Source organism: Penicillium canariense (assembly GCF_028826845.1).
Source record: "Penicillium canariense strain IBT 26290 chromosome Unknown utg000007l_segment0_segment0, whole genome shotgun sequence".
NCBI classification, from domain to species: Eukaryota; Fungi; Ascomycota; class Eurotiomycetes; order Eurotiales; family Aspergillaceae; genus Penicillium; species Penicillium canariense.
Window position 1 is genome coordinate 2,326,351 of NW_026622734.1, and position 19,360 is coordinate 2,345,710.

General features: G+C 49.4%; 6 protein-coding genes across 6 annotated transcripts; 4 read left to right on the forward strand and 2 right to left on the reverse strand.

Annotated features, from left to right (window-relative positions):
• Positions 1–137: 137 nt before the first annotated feature.
• N7482_009867 (uncharacterized protein) lies at positions 138–1,133 on the forward strand (the record flags this gene model as incomplete). The annotated part of the gene is made up of 1 exon (XM_056691991.1): positions 138–1,133. The coding sequence occupies one exon, from the start codon at positions 138–140 to the stop codon at positions 1,131–1,133; it is 996 nt and encodes a 331-aa protein (XP_056539697.1).
• Positions 1,134–1,679: 546 nt separating this feature from the next.
• Positions 1,680–2,091, forward strand: N7482_009868 (uncharacterized protein; the record flags this gene model as incomplete). The annotated part of the gene is made up of 2 exons (XM_056691992.1): positions 1,680–1,727; positions 1,849–2,091. The coding sequence occupies 2 exons, from the start codon at positions 1,680–1,682 to the stop codon at positions 2,089–2,091; spliced, it is 291 nt and encodes a 96-aa protein (XP_056539698.1).
• A 216-nt stretch (positions 2,092–2,307) lies between these two features.
• Positions 2,308–3,847, reverse strand: N7482_009869 (glycosyltransferase; the record flags this gene model as incomplete). Its single annotated transcript, XM_056691993.1, has 3 exons — positions 2,308–2,569; positions 2,635–3,252; positions 3,318–3,847. The coding sequence occupies 3 exons, from the start codon at positions 3,845–3,847 to the stop codon at positions 2,308–2,310; spliced, it is 1,410 nt and encodes a 469-aa protein (XP_056539699.1).
• A 3,122-nt stretch (positions 3,848–6,969) lies between these two features.
• N7482_009870 (uncharacterized protein) lies at positions 6,970–8,319 on the forward strand (the record flags this gene model as incomplete). Its single annotated transcript, XM_056691994.1, has 1 exon — positions 6,970–8,319. The coding sequence occupies one exon, from the start codon at positions 6,970–6,972 to the stop codon at positions 8,317–8,319; it is 1,350 nt and encodes a 449-aa protein (XP_056539700.1).
• Positions 8,320–8,746: 427 nt separating this feature from the next.
• N7482_009871 (ankyrin repeat domain-containing protein) lies at positions 8,747–14,285 on the reverse strand (the record flags this gene model as incomplete). Its single annotated transcript, XM_056691995.1, has 8 exons — positions 8,747–10,074; positions 10,151–10,898; positions 10,949–11,740; positions 11,939–12,892; positions 12,980–13,241; positions 13,293–13,815; positions 13,931–14,085; positions 14,152–14,285. 8 exons carry the CDS (start codon positions 14,283–14,285, stop codon positions 8,747–8,749), a joined length of 4,896 nt encoding a protein of 1,631 aa, XP_056539701.1.
• A 938-nt stretch (positions 14,286–15,223) lies between these two features.
• Positions 15,224–16,782, forward strand: N7482_009872 (PWI domain-containing protein; the record flags this gene model as incomplete). Its single annotated transcript, XM_056691996.1, has 4 exons — positions 15,224–15,327; positions 15,391–15,481; positions 15,576–15,740; positions 15,802–16,782. 4 exons carry the CDS (start codon positions 15,224–15,226, stop codon positions 16,780–16,782), a joined length of 1,341 nt encoding a protein of 446 aa, XP_056539702.1.
• Positions 16,783–19,360: the final 2,578 nt, after the last annotated feature.

Consider the following 19,360-nt stretch of genomic DNA (forward strand, 5'->3'; position numbering starts at 1 on the left):
CTCCTAGCTCTATTAACTATTCTTCGTTCTCATCTTCTTTCATCTCTTCAGCTTCCACTATCTTCGTCCCGCACGCCTTTCCAAGTTCAAGTATACTGTTGAACTAGAATCTTCGTTGAAGCACTTCAGCCTCCAACATGTCTGAGATTGCGACTTCTCAGAGCTTCACTGAGCCCTCCCTGATCTCGACCCCCCCAATCGCGCTTCTCTGGACCTATGAATTTCGTCGTCAGAATGGCGTTCTCACTTCCCGACTTTTGGACGTCAAGGAGCAGCTCAACCAGACCGAGCAGCTCACCGAGCTCCTCTCCAAGTACCTGAACGACCTCATCGTCATCATTGCATCCATAGCAGGTGCTGTGACCAGCCACTCTCGCAGTGCTGAACAACGCATTCGCCTGCTGCACCACCTGCTCGCCCAGGCTCTCGAACCCCTGTCCGAGTACGAGGCCAGCATGGACCTGAATGACCAGGCTTTTATAGACTGTATTGCGCAGCTCAAAACTCTCTATGACCTGCCTGCTTTTTTAATTGACGAGAATGAGGTCTATACTGCACACTTGCTTTCCACTGCTCCCAGCCCGACATCAGTCGGCATGCCCGAGCCAACTGCATCTTCCAACAACGATCCAGGCCTCACTGACCGTCTGCTCGCCGCGTCGACCAGTTCATTCGACAAAGACACCATCCAGGATGATCCTAACCCGCCCGCCGACGCTGCTGAGAATGCGCTCGCGATGAAACTCGACGCTGTCATGCAGCAGGAAGGCCGTCCCCTCGAGGGCTACTTCGAAGCCGCCTGCGAATTCCGCCGCGACCAGATCCGCATGCGCCAGGCCAACGACTCCGTTTTCATTGAGGCGTTCCTAGCAGGCTGCGATAACAAGCTGTACCGCCGTCGTCTCACCCACGCCCTGCGCAAGAACGGTTGGTACTGGACCTGGCTCGCCCATGAGGTGCAGTTTCTCATCCTGGAACAAGAATACATGGACAAGCAAAACTATGCCCTGGAGCATGTCCTACCGGACGGCACATTCCTCTGGCCCGACGGTACCTGCAAGCGCCGCATCGTCACTTTGCCTCCTATCACCGAGGAAGACCTGACTGACTCTGAGTCGTCCAATGCGGATTGAGCAAATATTTGGCTCCTTCAGTGGACTTCTCCGTGCCTCGACCACATCAGCAGCTCAACAATAACAACTCGCCACTGGCACCAGGAAATAGATAGAACGTAGGATGTCACCGGTTGTTCCTCTCGCTGACGTGCTCGGGGTGGTTTCACATTGCTTGTTATATTTCCTTCTTGCTTTTTGCCCTTTCATGTCCCCGCGTGGGATGAAACAGCTCGGTAGGTCGGGGCATAGGGGTGGTGTTCTTCTTTCAAAGACGAATCTAGGAGCGTTCTCTAATGAGGTGCGGTTTCCCCGAAGCGCGACCTAGTGAGTGGTGTTTTTGAGGATTGCATTCAGATGTGCGCGGTCGTTTAAGTAGTAATGAATGCAATGAATTATCTTTTTATTTATTGGGCTGTTTGAGAGTGTGCATGTTATGATACGGTGTCGGCCCCTGTGAGCATTTGCGCGCCAAGACTCTTCCTTTTCGGCACGTCATCGCGATTATGCGAATTTGTCCATCTGGCAAGACCCCATCTGCAACCGGCAACCGCGCCCCGTTTTACGATGCAGGTAGCAGAAATACTGTCTGATATTACCTCGCTACGAGTGTGTGTACGTCTTGTCCCGTCCCCTCTTCTGTGTGGTTGCCCCCGGCTATTAAGAACACTTACCCGAGACGCCTTCGCGCAGGGGCTACGTCACGGTTAAGGCATGGACATTGACGTTTTTATAGGGGTACAATGAGGCTCTTGCACTTGTGAATGGCCCAGCGGCTGCAGCCAAAAACGCGTCTTCTGAAAACGCCCCGGTCGCCACATCCGATAGCCAAGTCATTAAGCAGGAAAGCTTGCAGCGCGCCAAAGAGCTCGTGCAGCTACATTCCGAAATGAATTCCCGACATGCCAACGGCGAAATAGATGACGAGTTACGTCAAGCTAGGGAGGACGTGTATCGAGTTCTGAGGGAGCTGGCATGAGTACTGCAAGCATTGCTGAGGATCGGTGTTCTTTCTCTGCGGGATTTCAAGCCAAAGCTTGGGATGTGTTGCCGTATTGGACTTCTGGAGGTTTGCCGGGGGTGGTGATCTATAGTTGAACGTCAGATTCTCAGTTTTAGTGGGAATATATTTTGCTATGCAAGTAAAATCTCGTCGGGTATATTTATCCAGTACTGATAACAAGATGCTCGGCCGCTAATTTAGACAAAACTGGACAATGCGGTCATGCGCCTGAACCCGTCCCTCAGATCCCCCGCAAAGATCTTTCACTGCGGCCGATTTAGCACGAATGCCTGCGTCACTCAAAACCTGAAGCAAAGCCCTTGAAAACTCGCCTGCCTCGACGCCAGGGGCGGCAGTCCGACTGCCGTTCAGTCCGATTCCAAGCCATTCAACTCGGGTTGCACAGTCATAAGTGTCCAGCCATTGGGGTAGCACGACTTGAGGAGCACCGACCCTGAAAGAAACCGTCAGAATGAACATCACCCATTATCGAGGACGGACGAGCGGTCAAGAACATACTTGCATGCTTCAAAGTAGGAGTTAGCTCCTCCGTGATGGACATATGTGGCAATCCGCCCAGTCTGTAAAACAGACATGATGTCGGCCTGAATCCAAGACACCACTTTCACCGATCCGTTAGTGATTAGTGGGCCCAAAACCTTTTGGAACTGCTCTGAACTCTCCCAGTCATATTTCAGTTTCCACAAAACCTTTATATCGGGGCGTTCGGTGATGACGGTTCGGATTCCCGTTGCCATCTGAACGGCAGTGGACTCGGATGGTCGAACGTGGGATCCAAGATTGATGAGAACCGTCGGCTCCGTCAGCCAGGCGTCTAGCTCGGGGTCAGAGGTCGAAAGAGGCGGACACTGCCGAAGAATTGGACCGCAGCTGGCCACATTGTCGGGAACTTGAAGTGGAAAGTCCAGTTCCTTGAATGCTGGGGTCAAACTCAAGGAATCCTTGGAATAGGCACTCGCCAGAGGGAATGGGCTTCGACCCTCCACCTTTTTGCCGTCTTGGGGTTCGTCGGGTTCTTGCTTCCCCATGGCAAGTGCCATCACCACGCGAAATACCAGGTAGATGTTATTCAAAAGCAATTTCCATGGTAGTGGGAAGGGATACCCTGATCCTGTGCTGTGGAGGCAAAGTCAGCAGTTGTACTCCGACCGCCTCTCTCTCTCTCTCTGGTGAGTGCATACACAGGATACTTCCAGAAGATGCCAGCCTTGGGCTGAATAGTGATAACCACATCCTTCAGCGGAACAGGCCAAAGCACGACCACTCGAGCTTTGGCCGTTCGACACGCGTCCAAGCCAACGTGAAGGATTGGGTCTACCACGACGATATCGGGACGTACTTTGTCGATCATCGCTAAACAACTCTGGTAGGCGATGTGATACTCCGATGGCCTCCAGTTGCGAATGGCGGTAGCGACCTTTTGGAAACCTTGTGTGGCTCCTTTCACTCCCGGTCGGTGAAAGAGGAGACCAACATTGCTGCGAACTGCTAGATCCGTCATAGATGGTCCGAGAATTTCGTGAAATTCCACAGATCGACCGCAATCGACGCGTTTGTTCAAATCCTCCACGAGCCCTGCCAAAGGGCTGTACGAGCCAATATGCACGGTGAACTCGCCGCGGCGCAAAAATTCCTCGGCAACCGCAAAGGCAACATTGCATTGGCCTAATTCGTTGTTTGTGAGGAACAATATGCTCCGCGTTGATGCCATCTTGAATGGCGACAAAGCGGTGTTTGAGAAAGGGAGGGGGGGGAGGGGAAAGACACGCCTTTTAGATAATTTGTGAGCTCTTCCCCAGGTCTATCACAGTTTAAGCAGTGGCAGACGGAGATCCCTGCACAGGGTTGGCTAGATGAGGGGGGTTACGCGAACATCACCACCCCTTATCTACCACTAAAACGTATGGTCGCGCCCATGCCCACAGACGTGTTCCCCCAATCGAGCAAGGTTATCGGGGTCTAGCTCGCTCTTACCCGCCCCTACCTTGAATTAAATCGATTTCTACGGAGTACATGCCTTTTATTCGGTTTTATTTTCACTCGCCACCCTTCAGTGCAAGACAATTAGGCGGTCCCCAACATCTGTGAGACCAATTTCTGGACTGACAAGTAGATGGCTAGACGCTCAAAAGTTAAGTTGAAACTTGTTATGGCGAAAGTCTCAAATTTGGGCTTATGGGAGACCACGGCGCGGTTCGGAGCAAAAGCAGTGGGGAGGGAATAGACCGAGGGCTTGCGGCTTCGGAAAGACCGGGGCCGTGCCTGAAACTCAATTTTAAACCTAATCGTTGGACTATCGAAATCCTGTTGCGCGGCGAACCACTCGGCACTTCCAAGGGTAGTGTCGCACTCAATGATATTCATTTACACAGGGCACGATGGAGCCTGTTCATCTTTGATGATACTATCTAACTGTTGCGAGATGCACTACATGAAATAAGCAAACTTCTTATGCCATTGAAAACTGTTAAATTAGGACTGAATATACGGGTTTAAATGGTAATCTAATTTTTAAGCGTGTACCCGCAACTCTTCCGCGGAGATACTTTCCTGATATAGGACTCTCTTTTTCGGAGGATTTCACTGGAAAAGAAGTCTACTTCTCCATGCACCAAATTTATGGATCGTGGAACAAGGCACCATTTCCTACCTTTCTAGGTTCCCAGTGATTTGAGACAACCCGACCGGGAGTGAATTCAGATGGCCATGTCGCTCATTTCCACGCCTTCTATCCGATGTCTGTCTTTTAGAATAGCAAGTAAGAAGTTTTTGCACTAGGCGCGGTTCTATAGTCCGACCGTGACTTCTTAAATCCTCTTAAAGACGTCCTTTCCATTGATGTAAACATGAGTGTTTAGTGGTAGATATGGCACCGGGCCTAGTCAAGGTATCATTGCGCCCTGAAGACCTACTCTACGATTAATTACCCCCGCCCCCCTCCCACCCCTCCCCGGCGGCCCGCCCCGTAACTAGTTTCTTGTGAAATAATTTGCTTTCTACTAGGAGGTCTTACCGCTCTAGTCCAACAAGGACACAGCTGGAATTTCATTCCCATTGCCCTTTAATTTCTTATCCAGTGGGAGTTGCCTGGATATAATAATCAGTGCAGTATTTCAAGCTACTTTTCCTCTCTAAACAGCGTCTGTCGCTTGTCTTCACCCTGCCCTCTTCACATCTGGTTTCCATTCTACCAATGGGCATGTTAAACGAGAGGAGAGCCCTGCTGGATAACCATTTGTTAATGGTGGTGGGCAGCACCCGCTCCTGCCCCGCCAGGTAAACTGCAAAGGGAGGGTATGGCCCGCGGAGGTTTCGCATCTGCACCGAAGTATTAAACAGCTGTTCCTCCATACATATATAATAATATTTTCTCGAAAAATGGCGATACCGCACAGTATATGGAATGTAGGCTGATGTGATCTTCTAAACGGTTGAGATATATGTTCAAAGTCTCTGATATCCCCAACAGCCAAATTCTGTAGATCCTATACGAAAAAACCAAAAGACGTATGGTTTGGAGCCTACGTGGAATGGAGTCACATGGGTCGCAAGGATAGGGCTTGGACGAGTGGCGTGGGCTGCATGAGAAAAGCCTCCACTGATTAGCTTTAGGTGGAACAAGCCCTGATAGCAGGGAGAAGAAGCGAGCGGAAATCTGTAGCAGCAGCAAATTTATTAGACAAGCTCGTCACATGTAAGAAGGTAGTATAAAACGAACCATTCGTCCACCCAAGGGCCGTTCTCTTTACGACTCAACCGGCTCATTCACCGTTCTCACGGCCAACAAAGCCAGGACAAAGATCCCCGTGAGAATGAAGCATAGAAAGAGAAGATAAAAAGTAGTAAATGCTTCGGCTTGACTTCGTAGGGATCTTCCAGTTCTGGAAATATTGTCAATGGAGACAGGTCTTCTTCGTCAAATCCATATCGAGAATCATTGTCGGTTGGAGGCAATATCGTTCCATAATCGCGATCTAGCCAATTTTTGCTTTTCCACATTCTCAGCGCAGGTTGGTATTTGTCGAGAACGAGGGCATCCTGGCGGATGAGGGGGGTTTTAAGGGCGATTTTAGGGGGCAGGAAAAAGCAGCGCAGAATCTGCAAGGCTATTGAAAGAGAAAAAGCAAGTTCAATGAACACCCACGCAAAGTGATTTCATAGGTGTATCCATCATCTATGATTCGTCGATGCATTCTTTGCATTTCATTCACCCTCTGCCGGCTAGCATCACTGGAGTCTGTCCTTACCAGACTTCTTTAATGTTGACTCGCACTTCGTCAGTAATGTACTAATGCCTTCGTTCTCGTTCTCGTATTGACAAATGGGGAACTTTCCTGGCGTGGATTGTAGGCATTCTAAAATATCGCATCTATACTGGGATACCAGCGTAGCCACTAGCATATATTAAATTGCCTACTTTGCTTCTCTTCTCATTTCCCGGGCGGTATTTTCCAGTTATTAATCATGCACCCTGCTTGGTGGGGCACACTGCTCTCCAGAGGCATCCCCAAGGTCAGTTCGATAGAAAATCCCGGAATGCATTTTGGTCTGAGAGACAGTTCAAAATGTTACTTGCGGATCGTGAAGCTCACCAATCACCCCCGCCCCAGGGCTAACGCCAATAAGGCTGCTAGTGGTTCTCCGCTCACCAAGAGAAGGCGGTCCGCCCCAGCCACAACAAACTACTTTCTAACCTTTCCCTCGCCTCGCTATTAAAGGAGCCGCTTTGTGCAAAGTGGTTGCAGAGACTCGAAACTTCTCGAGTCAAGTGAAAGAGTTCCCATTTAGTTTCCATCTTGCTCAAAGGGACAGTGACCTTGTCTACACGTGGATATGTCCTCCACCTCTACCCCTCGCTGCGCCCATCAATCTGCCTCTGTGCTTTGTTCCCGTTATGCTGCTGCACAGGCAGGGTTTATCCGACCAGATAAAGAGCAGCGTCTTGCAGCTACAAGGCCCGAGAAACTACCAAGCATGAAAAAGGCAGAACTATTCGCAGCTGAAGACGCTTGGGCCTTTCCAGCTCCATTGTTACTTCCCGGTGACGACCTCGCTCAGGATCCTGAGTATCCACCCCAGAGCTTTCAAGACTGGCTTGATGAAGAGGACCGCAATCCTGTTACTACAAAACGCAAGACAATCTATGTGGTCACCACGCCAGAGATTGATGAGCAAGTTCAGTTCATGCAAACATGGGAAAAGCGTCAGGATGAGCCACAACAGACTATCCCGCCGTCATCTAAGGCAGTTGTCGACTACCTAGGGGCATTTTATCATGGCTTGCGTGTCAAAGCTCTACCTGGGTCAGCCCCTACGTTCACTTCTTGGGATGAAAAGCCAAAGGGAGCACGGAAGTCTCGCCAGCCAAACTTTATTGGCCTAAAATTTAGTAACCAGTGTGTACGGATTCGCATCCGGATAACCCCAGACAGAGTCTACGGGGGACAGCTCAATCTTGATGACCTGCTTGACGCCGCTATCGCCATGCTGCCCCGCGATGCATATGCGGTTTTGCTGCTGGTGAATCAAGATCTCTATGAGGATGAGGATGATGAATTTGTCTGCGGTCGTGCATACGGAGGCAGTCGAGTTGCTGTTGTATCCACTGCCCGCTACCAGCCAGAGCTTGACAAGCTCCAATCTGTCGAACGGCTGCATGCCTGGCCCGCATCGCACTGTGAGGAATATATGTCTGAATGTTCCGCTACATCACAACAAAGTGCGAAGCGACAAAAGAAATCTAAATCAGCGAATTTGAAAGAAACCAAAGACTCTGTCTTTGGTTCCCCGTCTCCATTAGTGGCAGCTATATCCGTCTATCGAGGCCTAGAGATCACCAATCTCTCGCAATCGGCTCTTTCCACGCTTTGGTTGGGTCGAGTGTGTCGAACTGCCGCACATGAGCTTGGGCACTGCTTTGGCATTGATCATTGCGTTTACTATGCGTGTGCGATGCAAGGTACAGCTTCTATCGCTGAAGATGCCAGACAGCCGCCCTATCTCTGTCCAGTGGATCTGGCCAAGCTCACACATGCAACTGGAACCACAGTTGTCCAATGCTATAAGGCCCTACTAGCCTTTTGTGAACGGCCCGAGTACAAACAGACCCTCTTCTTCTCGCCTTTTGCGGAGTGGATTCAACGGCAGTTGGATAGAATTGATCTCCAAAAACAATGTTGTTAAGGTGAAAATCAATAAAAATCACGTCGAATTATTATGACGATTCCCTTAGATCTTGTGGAAGGAACTATAGGGCTTTTATGGGCAGGAGTACAATGATATTATAGGGCCGTTCAGTCCATAATCTGCCCATGCTACCACCGCTTCACAGTCTCGATTGGTGTAAACTGATTTGAGGTCTTTGCGTATCCCCTTTCGAGAGAGTGTAGCTTATCATAGCAGGACTCACCAGCTCCATAGCATTCACGACAGATCACAAATTCCCATACGGGGCAGATTAAGCACCTGAAATAGTAATCCAAGCATGAGATCCGACGGTCACAAACAGTGCATTGCTCACCATCATACGCCGGTTCACTTTCTTTGTCGTCGCTTGAGCCTGCAGGCCCAGAAGCAATTTTTGTAGCGTTGTTCCACGACTCAAAGCCGTTTAACAAGAGGTGCTCAATATCAGAAAATTCAATTCACGAGCCACATCCAGCGGGTTACGATCTGCAGAGGTTTGAATAGTCGTCCCCATGCTCCCCCGCTCGAGAAGGTCTTTGACAGCGCCTGCATTGTCATTCATAGTCGCGTAGAATAGCGGCGTGCGATTGCATCGGTCAATGGAATCAATTTCTGATCCTGCGTCCAGTAGAATCTGTAAGACTGACCTTGAACGCCTCTCCGCTGCCCATGACAATGGAGTTCGGTAGACTCCATCCCTGAGGTTGACATTGGCACCAGCATCCAGCAGATCCTTGAGTATCTCGAGCTCCATCGGTTCAGCGGACCACTTTCCAGGAATGGACGCAAAATTCAATGGGCTGAATTGTTTAGATCCCCGAAAGCCCCTTGAGTCTGTACCGATGAAATTAGGGTCAGCACCCGCTGCTAAGAGGGACTTCACAATCTCCTTATGCTTCATCACAATTGACCATATCAGGGGAGTGGTTCCCCCCTCATTGCGGGTATTCGGATTAACACCCCGTTCTAGCAGCACATTAACCATTTCGGCGTTGCCGTCGTAAGAAGCATGCATAAGTGAAGTGTCGAGGTCTGTCTTCGGGCTCCATTCACAACCCTCTATCAAGAGAAGCCGGATGACCTGCCAATGCCCGCCTTCGATCGCGGCATCTAATGGTGACTTGATATTCGCCGGTCGCTTTAGGGAGTGTCTCCCTCGCGATCTGCCTATCAACTCTGGAAGGGCCTTTTTCTCAGGGAGTGCCCCTTTCTCCAGAAGAAGCTTGACAACGGGGGCATGGCCATTTGCAGCAGCAGCTAGCAAAGGCGTATCACTTTCTTGTTGGTACACATACCGGACTGATCGCCTTGGCCAATTGTCTTGGTTCAAGAGACTTCTCTCGCTTAGGAATGCCGTTACTGCCGTGAATTTCGACACGGTAATCTTAGATTTGAGACTGCAGTTGGGATCAATTACTTTGCTTATTAACAGATCCACAGCTTCGATGAAGCCATACGCGGCGGCTCGGAAGACCAGCTGAGATGCTTCTCGCTTTGGCGTGTACCCTGGGCCGGAGTATCTGGTTAGAAGAACGCGGAGGACATCTTTGTGTCGGTGCTCCATTGCTTCCTGAAACAAGAGATCATCGTATTTGTGAGTTGTGCTTTGAGAATTGAGGAGGATTTCCACAATCTGGGGGTGATTTTTGACAATGGCTAATGACGCGGCGACCTCCACGTTGCGCACTGCGATATTCCGGATCTCTGCGTGCTCTAGAAGCATTTTGACAATGTTCCCATTGCCCTTCCAAACTGCCCACAAAAGTGATGCAGTCTTGATCGGTATGGTGCTCTGTAACTCGTGGATTGGTCCCTCAATAAGGCTCACCGCAATCCAGGCTCAGAGGAACGTTATGCTCCAGCAGATGCCCGACAGTAGCCTCATTCCCGATGGCAATGGCAAGCAGCAACGTCGCTCGGTCACGGCTTTCCAAGCCCGTTAAACCAAGCCCCCAATCCAATAATAGCCCTTCATGGCCGTATGTAATTGCGCATTCTAATACCCTATCGCCATATTCCGCGAGAGCGTAAGAATCGATCCCCCTTCTCAGTAACGTTTCGACAACATTCGCATGTCCATATCTTGCCGCCCACGAAAGACATTCACTTCCATTTATAGTCAGCGCAGCTAGAGGCATTGAGGATACAGCTGCTATCACTTCGTCAATCTCTTTGGAGATGATGTGAGAATAGACTCTCTTCTCAATTTCATCCCCTTGGAATATTTCCACGATAGTAGAATTGCCCATCTCAGCTGCGCAAAGCAGTGGGCTTCTACCGAAAATATCACGATGGTGAAGAAGGCTGCTGTTATGCTCCAGTAATTGCCTCACTACCCTCTTTTTCGAGTTTTCAGTCGCTCTCATGAGTGGCGTTCGCCCAAGGTTATCCGGACAACTCTGATTCGCGCCGCGCGCTAATAAAACTTGAACAACATCGGAATGACCTTGTTGCGCAGCCAAAGATAATGCGGTTGTGCCATATATTTGATGCTTTTCGTCAATATCAAAGCCTTGCTCCTCCAGGAGTGTCTCGACCATTGGTGTGTAGCCCTGTTTGGCTGCCCATAATAATGGCTGATCCGTTTTGGCATCTTGCAGAATCCATTTCTGGTCAAGTATTGCACCATCGCGAAGTTATTTTTTTCTGCGGCTGCTTTTATAAGGTTGAGGATCTGGTGGCTAGACAGGCGTGCCCCATGCTCTAATAAGAGAGCCATGATTTCAACTCGACCACACTCAGCCGCAGCGACCAATGCGGTGTCCTCTTCTATGACTGCACCTTGCTCTAGCAAGAGCTTGACAACTCCTGAATGCCCTCCAGCTATTCCAAGCCCCAGAGGCGTCCGGAAATAACGGTCACAAAGACCATCATGGTTGATATCGAAGCCGTGCTCAATCAAGACGCGGATCGTCGCCTCGTCGCCGTTCTTGGCCGCCACCGTAACAGGATTGTGCGAACGACAAAGCGCATTGACCTCTGCACCCCTGTGCAACAGGATGTCCACTATTTTTGCGTGTCCATTTGCAGCAGCAACTGTCAATGCCTCTGGTAATGTGTCTGGTCCACATGCACACTCTTCATCTTCATCAAATACCAGTCTGGGTGCGGGTGTTCTTTTACTTTTCTGGCTGTCATGGCGTTGATCGGAAAAGCGATTTAGTAGTAAGCAAAGAACTGCTTCATGGCCATTTTTGGCCGCTTGAAGTAATGGTGAACGATCAACTTGCTCTCTAGGCTCAGGGTTGGCACCATGATCTAGCAAAAGCCGTGCAATGTCTGTGTGTCCCATCTGTGCGGCGAACAAAAGTGGTGTCTCTCCAGAGGAGCTCTGCGCATCCACGTGTGTGGTTTTTAGCAGGTCAGGTATAAAATCCTCAAGACCAAGGAATACAGCCATGTGAAGACTGGATTGCTCCTGAACCGGAAACTGAGGGTATCCTTATTTGCTTTTACTCCTTTCATACCAAAACACCTGTGTGAACGCGGCCATCTTTTTTTCATTTCTCAGCAGATTAAGGATTAAAAGGTCATTGATGGACTGTAACTGGTGATGATAGACCCAGGCTACCGAAGAATATCCATAAAGAGGGTTTTTGCGCAATCGAAGTCTCACGTCGCGCTCTTTCTCACAAGCCCCAGCCTCGAAGATATCGTACGACAGATATGTGATACATGCTTCCGCAATATAATGATGGCCCTCCGGGAACCATCTGGTCCAGGTGCGCTGGAAGTAATCTTGTGTTGTGTAGTGGACCAGTCGAATAATGTGACTTCTATCATCGAACACAACAAGCCCGGCACATGGTGTGATCATGGCTCGGATATCTGAAAGATTTTCATCGTCGAAGGCCCGCTCACCAGGCTTGACGGCAAGGGCATGTTGTAGTTCGGTCAGCGTGAGCGGCCGTTGCGAGCAGGTTAACCAGCACATAACTTGCTTAGACAGGGTTTTCTCGTCCAGGGTCTGGCTTTCAATGCGGTGCATAGCATCTTGGTATGCATAGTCATAGGCTGCAGATCCGCCTGGCATATCAGACAAAGCATCCTTCAACGCTCTGATGGATCGCTTCTTTCTTAGAGAGTCAATGTAAAGCTTGGCAACGAGAAACATCCCATCAACGAGTTCAGTGATTGTCGAGCACACAAGCTCCTGAAGAGAAGGATCTCGGGAAACAAAATTTGGCAGCTCATTTATCCGGCTTGTAAGATATAGCCTGATGTCATCCACACTCGCATTAATCTCTAATGACGGGAACTCTGCAAAGAGTGAGGTGATTTCTGGAATGAATCTCGAAGTCGTAAGGAATCCAATATTAGTCTTCGACTGTAAATTGAAAATCTTTCGAATCAGTTTGTTTCTCGTGGATTCTTCACATTCATCCAGTGCATCCACTACCAAATATATCTTGGAATATCCACTGGCCATAGTCTGCAGGCAATCCAGCATCTGCTGCTCACGCGGACTTGCATTAATAGTAGGAGAACAGAGGCTTGCCACCTGTTCCGGTATGAAGCTCGATTGCTGGATCAATTGTTTGAGAATGCTTGCAAGAAAATGAACGAGGTTCTGTTATTGCCGTTGAGTAAAACTGCAAAAAATCATTGCAACTGCTGTTGCCGGATTCGACTTGAATCTTTGTTGAAGATAGTCCACGACCATTGATGTGATGACTGTTTTCCCCGCTCCAGGAATACCAGGACAGAACAAAGTTGATGGGGTGTCTACGCAATATTGAAACGCATCCGATCTCAGAAACCACTGGCCCGTCCCTTCTTTCATTTGATCAAGATAGTCAGCCTGAAAGGCCCTGTAGTCTATCTGTGACAGCCAGTTCATGATCGCTTGACGCTCCTGGTCATCACTGCGCTCCATTAAGATGTTGAGCTTGTTCTCTATTGGGTATGGTGAATCGGCACTAATAATCGGTCAGAGATAAAGCATATTAATGCGACTGTTTCAAACAAACCGCTTCAATTTATCTATTGGTAGATGGAAGAATATCTCTCGAGCATAGGCGGCAGCGGAAGCGGCCGCATATCCGTGCCATTGGTCATTCTTGTGGGAGTCACAGTAGTCAGAGATACCACGAATTACCAAGCAGGGAAAGTCGGCGAGAGCTCCAGCTGCTTCCATCTCAAAACATAACACTTCGTCCTGAGCAGCCAGCTTATCTCTCAAGTTACCGTCCTTTATGACCCTCTCTCCAGACGCTATGGTCCCTCTATGAATAACCACCGCAGGGATGTCGCCTTCCGTGTTCCAACTGTCGTCTGTATCGCGTGGAATACGTTCACCCGGGTCGCATTGGCACCTATCGCAAGAGACTCCCTTTTCGCGATGAACATACTCAGGCGGGTATAAGTAGTCCTCATGTGCACCAGGGAACTTGAACTTCCGCAGTGCCGGGGGCCTGGTTTCAATCCTTCCGATGTTCGCAACAACAGGGTCTCCTCGTCGGGACCGGGCTCGCTTTGCAGCAAGATCCTGCGCTGCATGGAGAGCACGGGGGTGGAGGCGCAAGGACACCCGTACGTTTCAGAAGACCGACTTCTGCTTTCCCATGATCATATTGAACAGCACCAGAGTGTATGCTAGTTGGCTTACTAACAACCACATCGCCCAGTCGGATCATTCCAGCATCCGTCATCGTAGACACACCGCCGCCGATACCGACCAGAAGCCCGAAGCGAATGTTGGGGAATGTCATTCTCATTTGTGCAATGACAGTCGCAGCTGCAGTGTTACCGGGCTTCCACTGGCTCGCTATGACAATATTCTGACCGGAAATGCTGCCGAGATTGTAGACATTGTGGTCTGCAGGTTACTGTGAGAGGCGAGGATGCTCTTCGTCGAGCATTTCCAGGGCTGCAATGAGCTCGATCTCGAGCGGACAGATCCAGCCGACTGTGTAGTTATCGTGCTGTAGAGTGTTGTCTGTAGATAATGGCGGGGAGAACATTCTTTGGAGGATTTAACTCTGTGAGACGATATAAAAATACCAGGCTTGCAACAATTTCTTTGGACAGTAAAGAGATGTTGTTCTGGGGATTTTCAGCCTCACTACGAGCGCGAGGAGTAATTCCACTCACCACGTGATTATCTCGTGTTGATATATGTGCTTGGGTCACCCTGCAGTTTCCAGTTCATCGTGGCCCAATAGATCCACCAGGATGGTTTAACTATTTTCTGTCTTTGGGCTACGGTGAGCTTAGCAGCTCATCTTGTTGAACAAAGAAGACTGAATTACTTCCACAAAAAGCAAGAAAGAAAATAGCAAAGAAGAAATTTAGGTGAATAGTAGCGGAAATTCTGAAAGGTTAGAAGGAGGGGGATATAGCTTCAATTTGTACCTCAATGTTCGGGCACAGATCACCCTTGTTCAATAACCGAAAACACTTTCTCTTCAGCCTTACTGGTGGCAGATGGAACCTATGTCCCTCAAAAAGAGGGTCATAGTGAGAGACGAGGGCCATCAAAAAGTTATTCACAAAGTAAATATCATTGTGGGGCAAAGTTCTCCTTTAGGTATAGACTGAATACGGACTGGGTGTTTAATAGACACCTCTGGTGAGTCTCTGAGCGCCCTCAGAAAAGCGGCGGCAGCTCAGAAAGGAAAGCCCCACCCGGCAGAGGAAATATGGTACGTAGAGTGTCATATATAGTCTGTCGAATGATTATTATTGTTAAACTCTGCTTTGGAGTAGTTGGGGAATGACTTTGTCCTAGTCTAACTAGTTAACAGACTAATCCTAATCCGTTAATATGTTGTTCTGCCATTTATGTACACCGCCCTTGGGCGACAGCCGGCAGTATACCAGACCGCCCGCCGGCCCATCAACCACTCTCACGGCTCCGTACGTTTCGTCCATCACACTTGCAACTTTCCAATTGGCAAACATGGCGACCCCTGTGGACGCAAAGCTGCTCAAGAAGACTAAATTCCCTCCGGAGTTTAGTCGGAAGGTGGACATGACCAAGGTCAACATTGAAGTCATGAAGAAGTGAGTCGTTTCCCCGGATTTTGATTGCAGCGAGAATTGGAGACTTATTACTCGGTGCTGCAGATGGATTGCTGGGCGTATCTCTGAGATCCTTGGTAATGAAGATGATGTAGTCATTGAGCTGTGCTTCAACCTGCTGGAAGGCTCGCGCTATGTATGGTCCCTTTCCCCGTGGGCTTGACTGCGATTTCTCGGTTCGACTTGTTTGACGTGCGTTCTTGCTAACACCTTGATTTGTGGTCAAATAGCCGGACATCAAATCCCTCCAAATACATCTCACGGGGTTTCTTGACAAGGATACTGCTAAATTCTGCAAAGAGCTATGGTCCCTTTGTCTCAGCGGCCAGGAGAATCCTCAGGGCGTTCCAAAGGAGCTGCTGGAGGCCAAGAAGCTTGAACTAATTCAGGAAAAGGTACCGAATGATTCCGCGATTTCTTCACGGTGAACTTCTTTCTGATCAATGGTTTTCGTAGATCGAGGCCGAAAAAGCTGCCGAGGCTGCTCGTCAACAGAAGGAGCAAGAGCGCACCCGAGACCGCGAGATGGATGATATCAGAAGAAGAGAGCGTGGTGAGCGTAGCGAGCGCGGCCGTGGTGGAAGAAATCGCTACGATCGACGCCGCTCGCGTTCCCCGCCGCCTCGATATCGCAGCCGAGATCGCTACCATCGTGAAGCCCCTTCTCGCCGCGATTTCGATTCTTACGTTCCTAGCTCCAATAAAAGTCGGCGCCAGTCCCGTTCTCCCTCCCGTTCCTCTTCTCGACCCCCCTCTCGCTCTCCTCGCCGATACCGTCGCCGCACTTACAGCCGATCTCGGACCCCTGAGGGACATGATCGATCTCGTCAGCGCCGCCGCCCCTACAGCCGATCCCGTTCCCCGGATCACCCAGACCGCAAAGAGAAGAGACCCAGTTCGGACCATGGTGATCGAGACAGATCCGTTACCCGCAATCGTGCATCCCGCTCACGTACTCCCAGAAGAGACCGCAACAGACGGCGTTCGAGCTCCCGCAGCGTGACCCCTCCTCGGCACGACCAACGTCAGCGACCCTCTTCTCACTCTCGATCTCGCTCCCGCTCCCACTCGGGCTCCCGAGGTATGAGTGGTGGAATCCGCAGAGATTATGACACACGCCGCCTGAGCCGTAGTCGTAATCGTGAACATCATGATCGGCGACGCCGCACCCCCAACCGCAGCCCTCGCGAGGAGCGGACTCGAAAGCGATCTCTTGAAAGATACAATCTGGGCTCTCACAGACGGCGTGAATCATCTGTATCTGTACCTGAAGAGAAACGACAAAAGTTGGCTGATGAATATGAGAAGAAAGACACGGGGTCTGAACAGCCTGCGCAGCCTTTGCCTGCCCCTGTTGATGAACCAGCTACAGCAGCCGACGAAACTACGAATCCAGATGACAAGAAGATGGAGCATTCTCCACAGGTCGGTCATTAGTAAATCTCAAGGGAGTGTTTGAGAGCGTCATATGTGCATTGTATTTGTATCCCTGCTGAGCATTGAGCTTAATTCATGTCCGTTGCCCAAGCACTTGTGTTTACCGTGCACAGCTGACAACGGTATTATCCTAGGCCACACAAAATTCTGCGCGTCGAGCCTCTTTGACTACTTTGGGAGAAAAGTTACTTTGGGACAGACGGACTCTCATGCGTCGTTCATTTAGTAACTACTTCGGTGCTACCCGCAAGGGCCAGGCTTAAACCAATGGTCGTGGAGCCAACCCGCTTTGAACCACATTTGATCAACTTAATCTATTCAGACGTGTACAGTAGTTTCTGAACTTAATTTTACCTCCACACTCTTCCCATGTAATATCCGGAGAAGAGGTCCGAAATTCATGAGTCCTGCTTGGATGATTGTCCACATTCATGATCCCCAGACCGCTTCGTGGATTATACTATATTTTACAACTGCGAGACTTCATTACCTGTATCTTACACGAAACTGCTATACACACGCTACCTCCGCGACCCTCATGTGCATTACTTAAGGTCAGTCCACGCTAGTCTACGCGCGAAGAGGATCCCGCCCCACCGAGCTATTATGACGGTGCATAGTTTGTGGATCGACATAGTCCTTGCTCGCCCGACCATTTCCTCATTTAGCGAAGCGCTCCACCCCAATAAAAAATTGTGACAGAACCTGATAGGCAGGAACACGTAGAGAAAAGACATTTTTTTCCCTGTAAGATATATTTGTAGGGCAGATATTTGGCTAGATATCCTATCAATTTAAAGCTTTTACCATGGCAATCGCGCTGCGTCTAGAGATATCGAGAGGCATATTTTTCCGGCTATGATGAGGTGGATTGGATTGGAGGGAAGGATTTAACGGGTTAGGAAGGGTGAGAGCAATCAAACCATGAACGACACTACATAGCCAAACAAAATTACCTAAAGAAACAAATGTGGTTATTCAGCTAATATCGAGGTGGGTTTAATTGGTAGGTCCGTCAGATCTTTACCGTTTAGGTCGACCAGCTACGTACATAGTTCATTGGCTAGAGTACTCCGTAAGCATCTCACCGCGGATTTCTAGTGATCTTCAGTGAGCTCCAGTCTCTCTGCCAGGTTAAAAAACCTGATTATCTGCAATAGTGCGACGCAGCTTGATCTACGAAGGGAACATTTGATGGCAATCGCAAAGTTAGATACTACCTAGAGATCAACGGTGCTCCCACGTCGCAAACTCCTAATTGTCAACCTTGAACGTGAAAATACTAGTAAAGGAACACTATATAATGGGCTTCATCCAAGCAACAGGACCAATCAACTCTCAAATCACTTAGCTAGAGACTACGACTTGGAACACAGAAGGTATTTATGTTTAGGAACTTTCTTTCCCGTTGCCCTTTTGATGACATATCTGACAAGCTTTCTTTCGCAGATATCATGCGTTTCATTTTCCACTCCCTTTTACTTGCCGGGGTAGCTCTGGCTATCCCTGGCGCCCCTCTCCCCAGAGGGCAGTGCCAGACCTCGGCTAAATGTCCGGGGAACAAATCCATAATTTGGGGTGCCCCTCCATTGCACAAACAATACTGCAATCCAGAAACCCAGCAGTGCGAACCAACACTAAAAGATGGGGAGGAATGCACATCAAGGGAAGTCTGTGAATCTCAGGTCTGTCTGAACGGCGTCTGCAAGGAAGACAACACCGGCAAATCCTGCAGCACCGCGTTAGATTGCCGCAATGGAGGTATCGGCTGGTTGTGCTCGCCGAATACCAAAATGTGTCTTCGTGCCGACCTCCGCAAGGGCAAAGACTGCGTTTTGAATGACCAATGCGTGAGCGGCTATTGCTCTCAGGACGATGGTGTCTGCGACCATGCGCCTGGCGGGGAGTTCGCGGACTGTTCGACAAACGCAGACTGTAATTCGCCATTTGTTTGTCGCAAGGCCCGCTTTGTTGATAGGAAGTCCTGCCAACCTGATAACGGCGACCTGTACGCTCCTTGCTCGACTGAAAAGAAGTGCGGAAAGGGGTTGATGTGCCAGAATGGAGAGTGTGTTGAGGCACCACAGTGTACTGAGCAGGGACTGACCTGTACCACAAATGCGCAATGCTGCTCGAAGAAGTGCCAAAGCACTAAAATTCCCTTCCTCTACACGTGTGCGCCTTCATAGTGAGGAGCCTAGCTCTAGAGGGGAGTTGAGAGGAATCGGAAGGAATCAATCAGAACACACTGGTGCTTTGATGGATACACTGTCGTGCACAGTCCTATGAGGACTTTCCACAGACCTTGGAGTATTGGACAGCCTGACCGGACCAAGATTGTCTTGTTAATGTTATTTTATGCAGCGATGACCATCACAGGTGACCGATTAGCGCCTTCTGGGATTTGTGTTACAGGAATCATGTCGTCAGAGTAGGAGGTTGAACTGAATTTACAAACAACTGTAAAGTAGGAAGGATCTCATTTATTTAAAGGATTTGAAACACAAAACTTTTTCCCATCTATTCCGAGACTGTAAAACAGGCAATGCACCATTATTATAAAACAGAGATTCTTGTA